At 37.6% G+C, this 16,463-nt stretch overlaps 1 protein-coding gene across 2 annotated transcripts in view; it reads right to left on the bottom strand.

Annotated features, from left to right (window-relative positions):
• The window catches only part of il34 (interleukin 34), a 56,556-nt gene extending 40,304 nt beyond the window's left edge, over positions 1-16,252 (bottom strand). Inside the window, exons 1-2 of one of the 2 annotated variants that reach the window (XM_023327056.1) lie at positions 15,935-16,252; positions 2,770-2,991 (exon numbers count right to left, since the gene is read on the bottom strand). In XM_023327056.1, the coding sequence (XP_023182824.1) occupies positions 2,770-2,809 (40 nt within the window). In that variant the 5' untranslated portion in view covers positions 2,810-2,991; positions 15,935-16,252. Of the gene's footprint in view, positions 1-2,769; positions 2,992-12,818; positions 12,905-15,934 lie in introns of those variants that run through there. The other variant, XM_023327063.1, reaches the window with a different exon arrangement.
• Between the last annotated feature and the right edge of the window lie 211 nt (positions 16,253-16,463).

Raw genomic sequence — 16,463 nt, 5'->3', positions numbered from 1 at the left:
CGAAGCTCTTTAAATGTCCTGTGAGTAAATAATTGTTCCCATTTCTCCATAACAAGATATGAAGCTGTCCATATCTAGCAGTTATTTACATTTGTGGGAGGGAAATTACCGTAATAACCCGATACTAGCTGGAGAGCAACCGATATATTCCTAACTCTGCCTTTAACCTGAACTTAACTCACACCTTTGCTCGAACCCTTTACTCTAAAAATCAAGACCAAGCTTTGGTCCCTACAGGGTTTTCCTGTCTTCATCAGAAGTGGTCTTAAATGACATAAACAAGCACAAACCAACAAAAATGTAAAGAAAAAATAAAATAAAATGATAAAATATTGGCATTTTTTCTAGAGTTACCTGATCTGACTGAGCTATTCTAGTAAAATGGTAAATTTCACATAAATACGTCCATGTTTCATACCACTAAGACACAAAATACTTATCTGCAGAGTTAAAGAGTGAGATGATTAATTATTTAAAGGATTCAATGTGGGAATTTAAACAGCAAGGTTTGCCAGAAGAAAGCTTTTGTCAGCCAAGCTGCTCAAATAATTTTAGTTTACATACAGAAAACAGTCAATAAAGCCTCAAGAGAACCACATGAGTTAGTTATTTAACCTCATAGAACGTAATCGGGAATATTCAGCTCAGTCTGGCTTTGCTGTGAGCAAAATCTCGAACAAATGCGACAAAACAAGCAAAAGAAACTGATTTCACGCCTGGTTCTGCAAACCAGCAGCAGGATAAAGATTTAGCCTAAAAACAACAACAACAACAAAAAAACTAAACAAGACCTGTGGCCAACGGTTCAGCCAGGAACAGAGAGCGATCAGAAATGAGGCCAAGAAAACAGGATCATCTCTGTTTGAGGCATTTTTTTATATCCAGGAAGTAAAAGTTTTAAAATGGGTCAAATATTTTATTGCAAGTGCAAATGTATTATAAATTTGAGATTCTTCAAATAAGAAAGAAGAATTGTCCAAATGATGGTTTTTTTCCATTTACAAATTAATTTGACCAACTATCTCTGGAGCTTGATGACAAACAAATCTATAAAACTGTTAAACCTTAAAAAGATTATAGCGATTATGTATTTTAAAATGGTTCCACTTCACTGCTTGTTTTTTCTGAAACCTTTAAAACTCATTTGTAAGAGAACATTGCATGACTGCATGAGGAGAGCATTGCAACAGAGAAATGGAGTTATAAAATCATGTACAATTGTCTCCGGACAAAACAAACGTCATCATTTTACGTCCAAGTTTCAGGTCCCAGATTTGTAATTTTAGTTTTTTCATGAAGCGCCAGGTAGGAAGGGCTTTTCTGGGGACATTAAATCCATCTACCATGGATTAAAGCATAGAAAATTCAGTTGTATTTAATTATAAATATCAAAAAGTCAGTCATTAAAACGCTGGACGGAGCAGTCATCGACGTGCTTCAGTGGAAAAATACAGTTCAAATCAGCATAAAAATGAAACAAAAACACAAACATTTGGAAAACGGCGCCACGTAAATACAATGGAAAAGGAGAGATCCAAGTATGGAGCCTTGTGGTTCGCCCCCAGGAACGTCAGTAGACAAAGGCATAAAACTAATGGGGTCCAAACCATCAGAGAAAAAAAACATGGCAACTAGGAATAACAGCAAACAGAAACTGTTTTTGGTCTTTGTGAATTTATTTAAATGTTACTGTGATTATAAATCATGCGGCTCTTACCAAGAAGAAGTTTATGTTGTGTTAAAAACTCTACATTCTGCATCGGTCCCTCCTTTCAGCTCACGCTGAGGTCTGTTTGTACAAACTAAAGTGTTCATTTGGCTACCCAAACAGCAGTCACCTTCAAAATAAAAGCATTTTTTACAATAAAAGCTGATTTCTGTGCAGAAATAGCACTTAATGTTGATTTTAACCTCCCAAAAACAGATGTTTTTTCAACATGTAATTATTAAATTTAACTGATGATTATACTGAAAAAGTTTGAGTTTATATCTGAGAAAATTTGCTTGTAAAGCAAAAAAAAGAAAAAGAGAGAAATTCTGTCAACTTTAACTACAGATATTTTGTTTTGTGTGACAGTTTGCATCTGGTTTTACTCCAACTTTAAGGCTGTTAATGAACACAGAGGCTCAGATTTTAAATGCTGTATCTACAAAATGTTTCAATCTAGATACATATTCTATATCAGTCATTTGTTTAGACAGCTGATGTAGCCTGAGTCACTATTCCAGAAGGTTGTTCTTCTGAATTAAAGAAATAAGAGGAAAGATACTGACTTGACTTATCCAACAATAACCCCAAACTCTCCCCTGCAGTCAGTAAACCGTCAGTAAAATTCTGGCTTCTTTGAGTAAAATCTGCTCAAACTGTGTCGTTGCTGTGATTTCCATAAAGATGAATGAATTAAAGCGAATAACGACTGTCCACCAAAAACCTCCGTTTCGATCACATTCAGCAAATTTTATAGTTTTTCTTAAAACAGCCAAATGCGTCAATCATCATCACCCAAAGTTTTGATAACACGGGAGACCCGTACAGATTCTGCAGAAAAAGGTTCATCCAGTTTTGTTGTTTTGCAGCAACATAAAGTTCCAGAAATGTGACAAAAAGCTTCCAGAACTGAGACATTTTTAACTGAACCCCTGATAATCCATCACACAGTCCTCACTTATTACTGACATGTTTCAGGGAGCTTTCCTGCCGTCAGCAGATTGCGCTCAGATGGAGAATCAAGCTTGAACATCAGCAAAAGCAAGGTGTGCGTCTCTTACCCAAAAGGCCCCCCAGGAAGCACAGCGACGGTTGCACCATGCTGTTCGGCTTTCCCACGGTGCTTCAAACGCAGCACACACACGACAGCGATGTCTGCAGCTCTCCGGTGTGCGGATGGACACACATGGGGCGGCGTGCCTGCCTCAGCTCTTCATGGCACCGGTGAGCCTCTCTCAGACCGACTGAGGCAGCTCACAGCTCCAAACTCTGCTGCCGATGGTCTGGAGGAGGAAGCAGAAGAGAGGAGAATCCAGCAAATGTTTTCAGGAATCTGACCACGTCCTAAACTGAGCTGCGAACAAACACGTGCTGTGTGGGTTTCCTTACATGTTTTCATTTTAAACTTGAAATGTTCTCAAAAGTGTTTATTGGATTTTTTTTTTAACGCACAAATGTAGAAAAGGAAATTCAGATCTGAAACAAAACCAAACGTATGTGAAGATCGAGACGACATCTAAGCCTTTTGCAAAAAGTTATTAAATAATTACATGATGAAGTTACATAACCTTAATATTTTCCATTTAATTTACTTTATATTTCAAACTTTTTCAAATACCATGATAAATATTTAGAAACTATTGGTTTGAAAATGAGGTATGAACCTATTTGACCTCTTATGTCTATATGTATTACATTTCTTACACATTATTATTTATTTTAAATATATATATTTATACATGTTATCAAGAAAATAAATGAGTCAAGAAAACATTCTGATAATACTTATCTTTTGTTCCACATGCCACATCGTTGCCCATGGGGAATCATTACCTGGCACACTTAGTCCTCCGCCACTTTAACACTTTTAAAGACTTGATTAGTGCTGCATGTGTCTCAAAAATATTGTCAGAATAATTGTTTTAATAAAGTATATTATCCCAAAGGAATATTTGGAACAGCTACCGTGTTTCACTGACAGGAGTTTTCAGAAAAAATGTTCCAAAACTACATTCCGGTTCCCAAATTGATGCATCTCTAATTTTAACTACTTTTTGAATAAAAAACAAAGTTCTGGCTGCAACGTTAACACCAGGAAACGAAGATCCTTCAGCCTTTTGTGTCTGAAGTGTTTATAACAATAAATCTGGCTGGTGGAGCAGAGCTACAGCTCAGCATTTAAACCGGAGACAGAAGCCAAACGGTGGATGAATTCAGGAGCAAAGAGCAACAAGCGCCTGCTCAGATTCATAAAAATATCCGGGAGAGCTGATTGGATCGGACGGAGCTTCACGGCCCATGAGGACAGCGACCCAAAACATTTTGGCAAACCGATCCAGGAGCTTTCCAGAACCCAGTTTCATCACACTCACTGCACAAACACAAAATTTTACCAAGTATATTTGGTCTAGTTTCCAGTGCAAATACCTTATTACACTTAAAGTAAGAAAAAACAAACTTATAAGTAACTTTTCAGAAATTTATATGAGCTTTTATTAAGTCAATAATTCCTTAAAACTGTTGAAAAGGTACAAGGTACATCGGCAGATTATTTCATTTACAACACAGGAAATATGTCTTGTTAAATAATATGCTAACTTTTGAAGCAAGTATTGACTTTAAACAAACTCCAATGTATTCCTGAAAAGTTATTTACAAGTTGTAATTGTACTAAGGCTTTTGCACTAGAAACCAGATCAAATTTACTTGGTGAGATTTTGTGTTTCTGCAGCGCTGAAGCAGAACTTTACTTTGTAAAAACAAAGAATCCAGCTGTTGGAAAAGCACCAATATTGCTCAATCAAAAACATAAAACTGCTTATTTGTAATAAATCTAAATTTAAATGTAACTCTTAAACCTGTCTTCGGCTATTTCTCTTCGCAAAATCAACTCAAAGCCAAAAAAAAAAAAACCCAAAAAAACTCTGCGTTGTCCAGCTGTAACTCGATCATGCTTTGGTAACCATGTGCTACTCCGACTCTCAGACTTTACGAGTCCAACGTAAGACACAGACTCAAAAACAGACTTCCAGCAGCGCAAATGGCTGAAGACTCTGGGAGGCAGCGGGAAGCGAACCGAGAGGAAAGTTCACACAGCCAAGGGTTATCCGGAAGAATCAGAAAAAGAAAAAAAAACTCCTGCAGTTGTAAAACAGTGATGGGAACTCTGAAGTTCCTGATATGAAGTTACCCATCAGTGTCCCGATCCTAACTGGCAGTTTTCTGCTCACATGGTTCTGTTTATCTCAGCTGTCAGGGTTATTTTGAGACATGAGCTCCGATTTGTTCGTTAGAGGAACTTAACAGATGCAGTGACTGATTGAGACTCGTAAACTTTTCGGTTTGTCTGAGGCGGGAACGATGTAAAACAAAGCTTTGCTCTGCATCGTTATTTGATTATGAATAAACCGAACCTTGGCTTCATAACACAGGTTGGATCATCGTGACGTACTGTGTTTGTGTTTGCTTGAAATGTTTCACGCTGTGTGAAGGGAATCAATATGATGCGTCTCACGCCCTGCGCACGCAGGAGGCCGGCGCCGTCCATAAAGGCCTCAAAGCCTCGCCAGGCGAAGAAAGATTTACAATAAATTACAAGATGCCCATAAAATTAGATCAAAACAAGATAAAAACAACATTACCTGTAACCAGCTTGTTGTTCCTGGCGCAGAATGTGATTTCAAACAAGGCAGATGTTGGTGTTTTTTTTAATTAAAATGTATCAAAATAATCACTTATGTAAAGAAGAAAACATCAGCGATGCTGTTTGAGCTGAACTCATTAATTTCTCTGAAAGGTGGGCGATATGGGCCCAGAATTTTAGTGCAATATTTTGTGGAACTAATGATAAAAAAATAATGAAAAAGGGGGCGTGCCGTGGTGGCGTAGGTTTTAGTAATCGAGCAGTCTATCAATTATTCAGATGGTTAATCGAGTAATCGAATAAAAATTTGCCCCATTCTGTAGTTGCTACTTAAGGTCCAATATAAAAGAGAAAATGACAGTAAAAAAATGTTGTTCTTTTTTTCCAAGAAGAAAACATTTCATCACCCTGCTAGTAGCGCTCCGCATTAATTAGCAGCTCACTGGCAGAAGTGACAGCGTTGCGCACAGACCTGTAGCAATAAATCAATCAGATGATTGATTTAAGCTCTATAATTTCCATTTGGATGATTTAAACTGGATGATAAAAGTCCACATTGTGGGGCGTGCCGTGGTGGCGTAGTGGCTAGCGCGACCCATACTTGGAGGCCTTGAGTCCTCGACGCGGCTGTCGCGGGTTCGAATCCCGGACCCGACGACATTTGCCGCATGTCTTCCCCCCGTTCCTGTCAGTCTACTGTCATATAAGGGACACTAGAGCCCACAAAAAAGACCCCCTGGAGGGGTAAAAAAAAAATATTATTTATGGAACAGCATTCATTGCCCCAAAAACACAAATAATGTTCTTGATTTCCATTTGAGTTAAATCTTCCACCACTGACTTTAATTTCATTTCACTAAACCACACACAGAAACGGCATTTAGTCACATTTTCAAATTTTCTGATATTTGTGGATTAGAGGAGAAAATATTTAGAATAATACTGTCACCTCTGTTCTTTATTTAATGTCATTAAATTTAATTTACTGAGACATTTATATATTAAAGCTTGGCATCTCGCAGGCGTCAGCTATCAGTTCGTCATCTTCCATCCCCGATTTAGCGAGCAGGTCGGCCTTCCTCTGCTCCTCCAACTCCTGCTACCAAAACAAAACTAAGCGAGCAGCTTGCTGCTTCCCGATTAATTTAAACGCCCAACGTTAAAGTCCTTTGCATCAGCCTTTCATTAAAGGGATAAAACCAAAACCAACATATCAACGACTCATTATTTCATTGACGGTTAGCAGAGCCGTGGTCAGGATCAGCTGGACACTTTCAGCCTGGAGACAAACCAACACGTGGGAGAAGATCTGCTCTGCATTAAGACACGACCTTCAGCACTTCTCCAGACTACAAAGGCCTTTCAGCTGCAATTCTCCACAGAAAGCGAAGATTTGACTTATTGTTTGCTCTTATAAAAGCTGGATCAAAAAAAAAGAAAAAGAAAAGAGGAGATTTGGAAATTTGAGAAATCATCAATCAACATTATTCATAAAGTTTGTGCACACAAGCAATGAATTTGACTTTGATTTCACTTTGGTCTCAGTGGAGACAGTTTAACTATAAACATGTAAGAAGTGAAATAAAAATAAAAGTGTTTTTCTCTCCCATCTGTGCAGATATGGATGATATTGATCTGAGCTCTCTTGCTGTTAACTGTTGATCAGAGACAGCCTGGGGGACAGAAACTGTCTGGTTTCTGCAAACAGCGCTCTGTGGCGCCGACATGAAGGCAAAAGTCTAAACAGTCTGTGTCCAGGATGTGTGGGGTCTGCAGAGACGCTTGCTGCTTCTTTCCTAACCTTTGACCTGATTAAGTCCTGGATGGAGGGGAAGCAAGCAAGTATTTCTGTCATGATAAAATATTTTAATGAACGATAAATTATCCCAGAAGTTATCGCGGTAAATAATAATATTGTTGTTTTGAGAGCATTTTGAAGTAATATATTGTTTTAAATATCCAAACTAAATGCATAAAACAATGAAAATGACAAAATTAAATATGGAGTCTATTTAAGCATAAAAGGTTATTTGGGACCAAAATAAAACTTTTATCATCCAGTTTTTGGTAGAAAAAGAGAAAAACAATAAATAATCTAAATAATCCGATCCAAAGCTGATTTATTTAAACAAGTTAAACTACTGTTACACTGATCTAACCATGAAAAAAAAATCTAAGCTCAAGTTCAGCTTTTGAAATGAAAAGTGTACATTTTTTTCAAAAAGGATGCCCAAATTTAAAGAAAAAATAAATAAATAAATTATGTGAAAAGTCTGAAACGTTCAAGTTTTCTGATATCTGGAATCAAATGATCAAAGTCTCAGTTGTTTTGCTCTTTAGCTGCAGAAAGTTGTTTAACAATTTATTAAGATCTTTGGGACAATTTTGTAGATCTTGCACCAAGATCTGTTGCAAGAAGTAATCAATTAATTAATCGCATTAATCTATTTTATTTATGATTTTGGTTTTTGTTTTGTTGTCTTCCAGTTTCATTGTGGACTGTTCTGTGCAAAAGAAAAGTTTGATAGCGTCTGAGAGGGGGAACTTAGATTATTATTGCATTATCATTATATCACTTTAAAATGATCTCAAATGAGCAATGATATTATCGTTAATCGCAATAATTTCTGGGTCAATTTATCATTTTGCATAAGTTGTTATTGTGGCAGGTCCACGATGCACAATTTATCTCAAAAAGGATAAACTACCAAAAGACAACACTGCAAATGTTTTCTTTTGGTTGTATTACCAAAATACAACCAAATTGTATTGGCTAACCTAGGCTAACCTAGGCTAACTTAGGCTAACCTGAGCTAGCTTAGCGCCAGCAGAAGAAATGGTCCATGGTAGTTTTAATCAAAGAGAAAAGAGAAATCCTACAAGAGCTAAAATCTGACGCTTCTCCATTTTTGTTTACATTTATGAAGAAGGAAGTTGTGCTCAGTGTCTTCAGAGGTTTTTGAGTTGTTTTCTTCAGTGGTTCTTGGTGCAGCGCCCCCACAGGCGAGGTGGGGAACAGGTTTTTCAAATGTTCTGGTACGTTTGACTCAGAGCTGTCAGATAGATGTTGCAGTTTTGGTCCTGAATCGAACTGAGTCAACCGAACTATCAGGGTTTAAACATCTTTAAAAACTTTTAGTTGCTCATTAAGGCAACATTTGACGGGAAATGACATGAGCAGGTTGAAATGTTTTCAGTTTGAGTCACATGCGGCTCAAACTGAAAACATAGGTTAGGGGTTTTAAGGTTAAGGATTAATATTAAGGTTCCCTGAGGAATCAGAGAAATTCCTCAGGGAACCTTTGCCTACCAACCTGGGTGTGAAAACGCCCTGAGATTCTCCCTCTCACCCACCAGGCACCACAGGAATACAAAGAGTCATAAGAAAAATCTTTACATAAAAATGTCTTAGTGAATAATTGATCATTTGAGTCAGCTCTGGACATTTCAGAGACGTCTTGCCTTCTTCGATTCTGTCCCATTGCCATTATGACGATGCTTCTAAACTCTGCGCTCTCTGGATTTTGTCAAGAAGATCACAGTTAATCTTCCACAACGCCCAGGAATGCCTCTGATGTCCTGATGGAAATCAGGTCTCTGAGAATTCAATCAGCAACATGTGTCATAAATTTACCCAACTCAGATTAATCAGATATTATTAAAGACTCAGCATGTCTGCTTATTAGCCAGGCAGTCGGAAGAATGATGTAATTATGTCACTGGTGATGAAACTAATCAGAGAATAAAAGCAGTTTTAGACATTCCTCCGTTTCTGCTTCAGATTTATGGGGAAGAATTACAGAAATATTGACAAATTTAAATTATGACTCACTATTTCGACCTGTGCCCCCCACATTTACACGCTCCCGCTCTGTTATCGTCCCTTGATTTACATCTCAGGGTGAACTTCTTCAGTGCTCAGCAGCTGCACCTCACTGAACAGCCAGCAAACTATAACTCAGAGTCCCTGCAGGGCGTCGCTGCAGCAGGAGGTCAACATGCCGCTGCAAAGGTCAGCAACCAAACGCAACCCAAATGTTGGTTCATGAAAAGATTATTTTTAATACACAGTTGGTGCTCTGGACTACTAGGGCCATTGTAGATAGAAAAAAAGGAGTAAATTTCATCAACAAAAAAAAAATCAGAAATTTTTAGATTAATCTCAGAAGATTTATAAAGAAAAAAAAACATAAAAATGTCCAAAACTCAAAAATTACTGGGAAAAAGCTAAAACATTTCCAAATTTTTCTAAAAAAACAAAAAAACAAAAACATGGACATTTCTGAGCTTGAAAAGCCAAAACAATTGCCAGAAAAAACTGAAATTTTGAGTTTTCCATCAAATTTTTCTAGAATGTTTTTTGGGACCTTTCTAAGTTTGAAAAGTAAAAAAATTGTGACAACAAACTCAGAAATTTTAACATTCGTATCAAGTTTAACAGAAAAAAACGTGGAAATTTCTGAGTTCAAACAGTCAAAAACTTGTAGGAAATAACTCAAATCTCCACGTTTTTCTAGAAATAAGTTTGAAAAGTCAAAAATTTGCAAGAAGAAAAAAAATCCGAAATTTTGAGATTGATATCAGATTTTCTAGAAAAAACATAATTTTAGAGCTCAAAAAGTTGAAGATTTGCAAGAAAAACACTAAAAAAATTGTATCAGTCTCACGAATTTTCTACAAAAGCTTTCCTAGAAACTTTTTTACTTTTGAAACCCAGAAAGTTTTTTCTAGAACATGTCTGAGATTAATCTCAACATTTTTGAGTTTTTTCACAAATATTAAACTTTTTGAGCCCAGAAATTTAATAAAATTTTATTTTAGAAAATTTCTGAAAATAATCTCAAAATTTCTAAGTTTTTATATTTTCTGCAGAAATACATTCCTTTCTTTCTTCTGTCAGACTCAAATTCAAAAATACTTTTTAAATGATTAGCTTAATTAATGAATAATTAACTCTATTACTCTACTAAGATCCTAAGACGCTGTTGTACCAGTGAGAAATTGTTGTAAACTATTTACCAGTATGAATTAAGGGTGTGCCAAGAAAAATAAAAAATTATTCACACAAGGATCCTGTTTGTCATTTGCTATGATCGATTTAAAATGTCCAAATATCAATTTTTAAAAATTATACAGACACGCTGCATGTTGGCCTCGATTCTGTAACTCCACTGGAGGGTCAGAGGTCACCACACAGACGGTTGTTAAACCTGTCACCGTGTTGTGACAGTTTGTTTGTTATGAGACATTTAATCTGTGAAAAGGTCGATCTCCTCCGCTTTCTCTCCGAGCAGCTGAAGAAACGCACCGCTCCCGATCAAAAACAACCAATCAGAGTCAGGAGGCGGGTCTTAGCGCTGCCAATCATGCTCATTTGAACTAGCTGTGGCGCAGCAGAGAGCAAGGGGAAGGGTGTGAGCAGCGTGTACACAGGCATGATTGACGATGTTTCTGAATGTGAGTGGTGCATTTCTGTAGTTTTTACCGGGAGAACTGAAAGAAGGCAGAGGAGTTTGATTTTCTGTCACAACATGGTGGCAGGTTTAACAAACATGTGAAAAACGTATTTCTCTTACAAAAGGTACATACTGCAGCTTTAATCCAATTAAAAAAACACTTTTCTCCTGACAGCGTTTGGCTCGTCTACATGGGCATTTTATCGTTCCAGCAGAAAAGGGTCCAACTTGTGAAAATACAGAATTCTCCTTTTTGAATGTTGTCAAACTGTCAAACGAAAGAGAAATCGCTCTCAGTCATGACCACTAACCAGACCAGCAGACTTACGTCATTTAAAGTAAGATTTAAGTGAATTTATCTGAGTCTCTGTGTAGGATTTTGCCTCTTCAAGAGAAAATCCAAGGTAAATTTCCAGTTGTGAATCCCAATTGATGTTTTTGAATTCACAAATGTTGCATAAGCTTTCCAACCTGGAATCAGAACGGTTGAGATAAATTCAGCCCCGTAAAGAGCGTCGACTTCTGAACCAACATATCAAATCTTTTTTTACTTCTGAAAAATGCCAGCAATCCGTCCCACTGCACTGGGAACGAAGCAACAAATCCCAGCGATGGTTTTGGTGGAAAATCCCAAAACTATGTGGGAAATTATCACCAGATTAGATGCAGAAGTGAGCATAAAAATGTTTCCCAGAGAGGATTTCTGGTGTGAAAACAGCGATCACTACTCAACCGAAAAGTGAACTACAATTTCCAAACTGCTTTCTGTGGCATCACATTGTTCATTTAGTTTTAACTTATTAACTTAGATGAAAGCAGTGTTGTGCAACTTCACCAGGAAACACATTAAACCATGAACAGGCTGACAGTTGCTTTTTTAGATTAACTGCATCACATTTGCAATCAATGTCATCTTTTCTTAAAATATTGTGTTTTTATTAACAAGGATAAGTAATTACATGAATTATAAACGAAAAACATAGCTACCACAGGTCTGAACTGGATCCGAGCCATCTTAGTAGGCAAGTGCAGCGTAATGCACAGCATGACTTCCAGACCAAGACATATATATATAGATGCTCTTCACCAAAGTGTGAAAGATGCATGAACAACATCATGATGGAGATTTTCCAAAGATTTTCCTGAGCGATGGAGAAGGAAAATATGTCAGACGATGTGAACAAGCTGCCTCCGATCTCCCACTACGATAAAGTTCACTACTGAGTGAACACAAAAAGACAACATGGAGGAGCTTCCACAAATAAAGCAACAAAACCATAATGAAATAGATGTGATAAAGAGGAGCGCCACCTACAGATGGGTTAAGACAATGATTTAAAGCATTAAAACAGAGGCTTTTACCAAAATAAACAGCCATTTTGCTACATTTGGAGAAAAAAAAGCAGCAAGAATTACAGTAGTGGTCAGGTTTGAGGCAGGTGTAGTTATCAAGACACGAACTCTCCGACAGACACTCCTGCTGAAACGTCTGCGCCTGTGCAAAGTGTTGCTAAAGTCATCAGAAACCTTTGCTTTCACACTGACGCAGCACACGAGGAATGCAGGTCCCACGCACCTGGCGATACTGAAACACTGCACCCGTGACCCCGCCGTGACCTTTCAGGACCAGGAAGACTGAAACAACCGTCACTCAGTTTAAACAAATATCTTTAAAGTATCATTTCTAGGTAAATGACAAGTCTTATTTTCATTTTATTTTATTTTATTTTTTAATCTTGTCCTAAAGCGAATATTGTATTTGAGTCAAGAGATTTTAAAGTATTGAGCACTTTTTAATCATGTTATGTTTAGATATATTTTGATGTAAAGTTTCTGACAAGAAAGCTGACAGCAGCAAACTCTACCTAATGGGATAAATAAAGTTGATTGATTGATTGATTGATTGATTGATTGATTGATTGATTGATTGATTGATTGATTGATTGATTGATTGATTGATTGATTGATTTAACTTCCTTGCGTTAGCCACATTAATAAATTTAAATCTTACTTGTGTTAGAAATGAGTGACGTCAGAACCACCGACTCAGAAAATGCTGAGTCACTGGTTACCATGGCGATTTCTCCCTCATTTTCTTTTTTCTTTTTCAGAAAGCGGCTGAAACTGGAACACCAAAGACCCACACAGAAAAAGACAAGAATTTAAAGCCTTAAACAAACTGTAACTGTGTGAAAACTATTTGTTATATCAAAAATATTCTTGTATGCGAGTGGGAGAAACTTCTGGAAGCAACATTTCTACATTTATATGAGTCTGCTGTGTTTACTGTGGGAGATATAGAGATTAAAGAGCTTTAGCTTTAAAGGGAGGAGTTATGTGGTTACCTGATGAAAGTGAATGAGAGTTTAAGTGTTTTTTCTCTGAACTCTGGATGATTTAAATAAAAACTGTAAGTCATTCAGCACTGGGTGAAAGCAGACAGTAATATTTACATTTTGAAGGAGGCATGACAGATGTAGAAATGAAAATGTTCTGTTTGGCGTCGGATTTGGGCCATTGGAGATGGAACAAAAAGAAAAGAGGAGTTTTGAGATTAATCTCAAATTTTCCTTTAGTAAAAAAAAAATTACATTTTGAAAAATCAAAAATTTTCTAGAGTAAAATTAAAAATTTTTTTTAGATTAATCTCAGACATTTTTGAGGAAACAAACTTGGAATTTTGTCAGTTTCAAAAGTCAAAACTTTTCAAATTTTCTGAGTTTAAGACGCTGAAAATTTGTGACTTTTCATATTGAGAAATTTTCTCCATTTTTCTAGAAAATGTCTGAATCTTATTCTGGCACATTTTCAACTTTTCAAACTCAAAAAATTAATTGACGTTTCTAGAAGGTTTCCGATATTAATCCCAAAATGTAAGGGTTTTTTTTCTAGCAAATTTTCAGCCTTCAAACTCAGAAATGTCCTTGTTGTTTTTCTAGAAGGTTTTTGATATTAATCCCAAAAATTCAGATTTATTCTAGAATTTATGTTTTTTCATTCTCAAACTAAAATAATTCTTTTTTCTTTAGGGTTTCTGAGATTAAGCAAGAGTTTGAGTTTTTTCTAGCAAAATTTTTGAATTTTCAAACTCAGAAACTTCCATGTTTTTTGAGAAAATCTGCAGAAGTTTACTGGGTTTTTTAAAAATCTACCATATTACACTGTTGTAATTCTGTGGCAGAAAGAGAAAATAAATACATTTTGAACAGTTTTTTTATTCAGGTAAAGAGCAACTTTACCTGAATAAAGTGAGCCGTTTAAAATCTGAAATGTTTTTCTGCTGGAAAGTCCAGAGAAGAGGGCTGGTTCTCTTTATTCCCATGACAGAAAACATTCATTGTCATTGCCACACATGATTTTGATGCTTCTTTTTTTTGTTTGGGTTTTTCCACCCTCACAACAGAGGTGAAAACCGGAGCGACTCCTAGAAAAGCTGCTTGAACAGAGAACCAAATACGTCGAGAAGAGAAGAGAAGAGAAGAGAAGAGAAGAGAAGAGAAGAGAAGAGAAGAGAAGAGAAGAGAAGAGAAGAGAAGAGAAGAGAAGAGAAGAGAAGAGAAGAGAAGAGAAGAGAAGAGAAGAGAAACCGCCTTCAGATGCAGGACAGGTTGAATTTTACCCTCTGGTTTCTGCAGCCCAGATGGTTCTGATGCATCACCCCCCCCCCCCCCCCCCCCCCCCCCGCCACAGCCACCGCAGGATGCCCACAGTCTGAACCTCACCAAACCTCATCTTAATCCTAAAACTACTGATGCCGCCCAAAACGTTAGCATGCATGCATATATGTATATAAAACCCCAAACCTCCGGCTGGTTCTGAAATGCAGCAGCAGGCGAAGCTCGCGGGTCAAGACTGACTCACTGCATCGCTCTCTCTGTTTCATGTTTGCACGTTTTGGTCCAGAATGTTATAATCAAATCCCAAAACAAAACGCTCAATGTGCTGAGGAATGCAAAACGTGTGAATCAGCTGAGGAAAATGTCAAAGAACATTAAATGGACATTTATCAGCTGACAGAATCACATTTTTTATGACATCTCACTTTAATTACTTTACATTTTACACGCAGAAAGCAATTCAAGCATTATTATTGGCAACATAGTTCATTTTTTATGTGATGAAGCTCATATTTCTTTAAGAAACTAAAAGGAAATCAATTTTAAAAGCTCTTGAAGAAAGAGATGAAAGCACAAAAACTTCTGCAGCAGAGATGAGAGATGCATCATCCTCATCAAGCTGGAACTAAAATCCTGCTTCGTTTGAATTTTTCAGATTCAACTACAAACAAATTGTGTTTCTGTGGCATTCTGCTGGATCTGAAAGACACAAATATTTGATTTCCTGTCTGAAAAAAAGTTTTTCCAACCATAATTTGCATTATTTTAAGCCAGACTGAAACCTATATGAACATCTGCAAGGATTTACATAAATATGAAGCTTCCAAGGGTGTTTATGAATATGTAAGGAGGAAAACATGCATTTTTATTGTATCTTGATTTATAAATTGCAAGACTGTTTATATGAACATGTAGGCAAGAAAACGGATTGACTCCAGTGCATAGAAATACTCAATGCATCAGTTACAGACTTGTTCTGCTGTTTCTGTGCTTTCAAATAAACAAATAAATGAAATAAAAAGATAAAATGTAGCAACAGAGATCAATAAAAACAATAACTGAGTCTCAAAGACCAAAATAAACTCACATTAAAGTCAGAAAAAGGAGGTAAAAAGATGTTCGTGCAGAAGTTCTGGGTTTTATCCAGCGCAATCTGTCCCTGTTTCCACAATTATCTGATGTAATTATCTAAATTATTTTAGGGCAGCAGAGGCGCACCGCTTCCACCTCTCCACTCCGCAGCTCAAAACCTGGCTGTGACCCGGATGATCCGGCTGCAGCCCTTATAAAGAGTCGCAAATGTCAACAGCAAAACCTGCGCAACGTCTGACGCAAAGCCGGAGGAACGCACGTTTCGCGCACCTTGACGAAAGTGAAAGTGTTGCACGCCACTGCGCACTTTCAGATAGAAAAGCCCCTCAGCTCAGCGGGGGGTCTGAGTTTAACAGTCTGAGCTAGAAACGGTTTCACCTTAAAACCTGAGCGCTGTGACCGTGGGAACTGCCCTTACCTTTCAGAAACAGCCTCCACGCCCAGAAAGTCCTCCCCGAAAAGCCGCAGCAGGTAAAGACGTAAGAGGACGCAGCAGCTGTCCGGCTGCGCTCCGGGGATGCGTAAAGTCTCTGCGCGCTCAGATGCGTCGGCCGGGTTGATCTCCTGTCACCTGCGGATCAATAAGAATCCATTCACAGAGCTGTGCGTAAAAATCAGCGTGGGAAGGTCATTTTCGGTTCAGTCCACGCGTGGAGCCGCCGCGATCTGTGGCTGTACGTTCCGCCAAGTGCGCAACAGGGAGCCTGCAGCTTCTTCCAATTGCTTCACACCTAAATACTGGCTGGATTTCAAAATAAAAGCCTGTCTGCGCACACCTCCAACCCCCTGGATGAGCAGCCGACTTCCTCTTTTACAAAGCAAAAGCCCAACGAGGCAGCAGCGCCTGCAAACATCACAGCGGGTTTTATAAATAAAAACAATGAATGAATTACTTCCCCTATAAATCTCTCACTAGAACCCAGAAGGAGTTTGTTTCAGGAAGATTT

The sequence above is a fragment of the Xiphophorus maculatus genome, chromosome 2 (assembly GCF_002775205.1).
Source record: "Xiphophorus maculatus strain JP 163 A chromosome 2, X_maculatus-5.0-male, whole genome shotgun sequence".
In the NCBI taxonomy this organism is placed as follows: domain Eukaryota; kingdom Metazoa; phylum Chordata; class Actinopteri; order Cyprinodontiformes; family Poeciliidae; genus Xiphophorus; species Xiphophorus maculatus.
The sequence above is the reverse complement of the archived record's forward strand: the minus strand, read 5'-3'. Positions and strand labels throughout refer to the sequence as shown.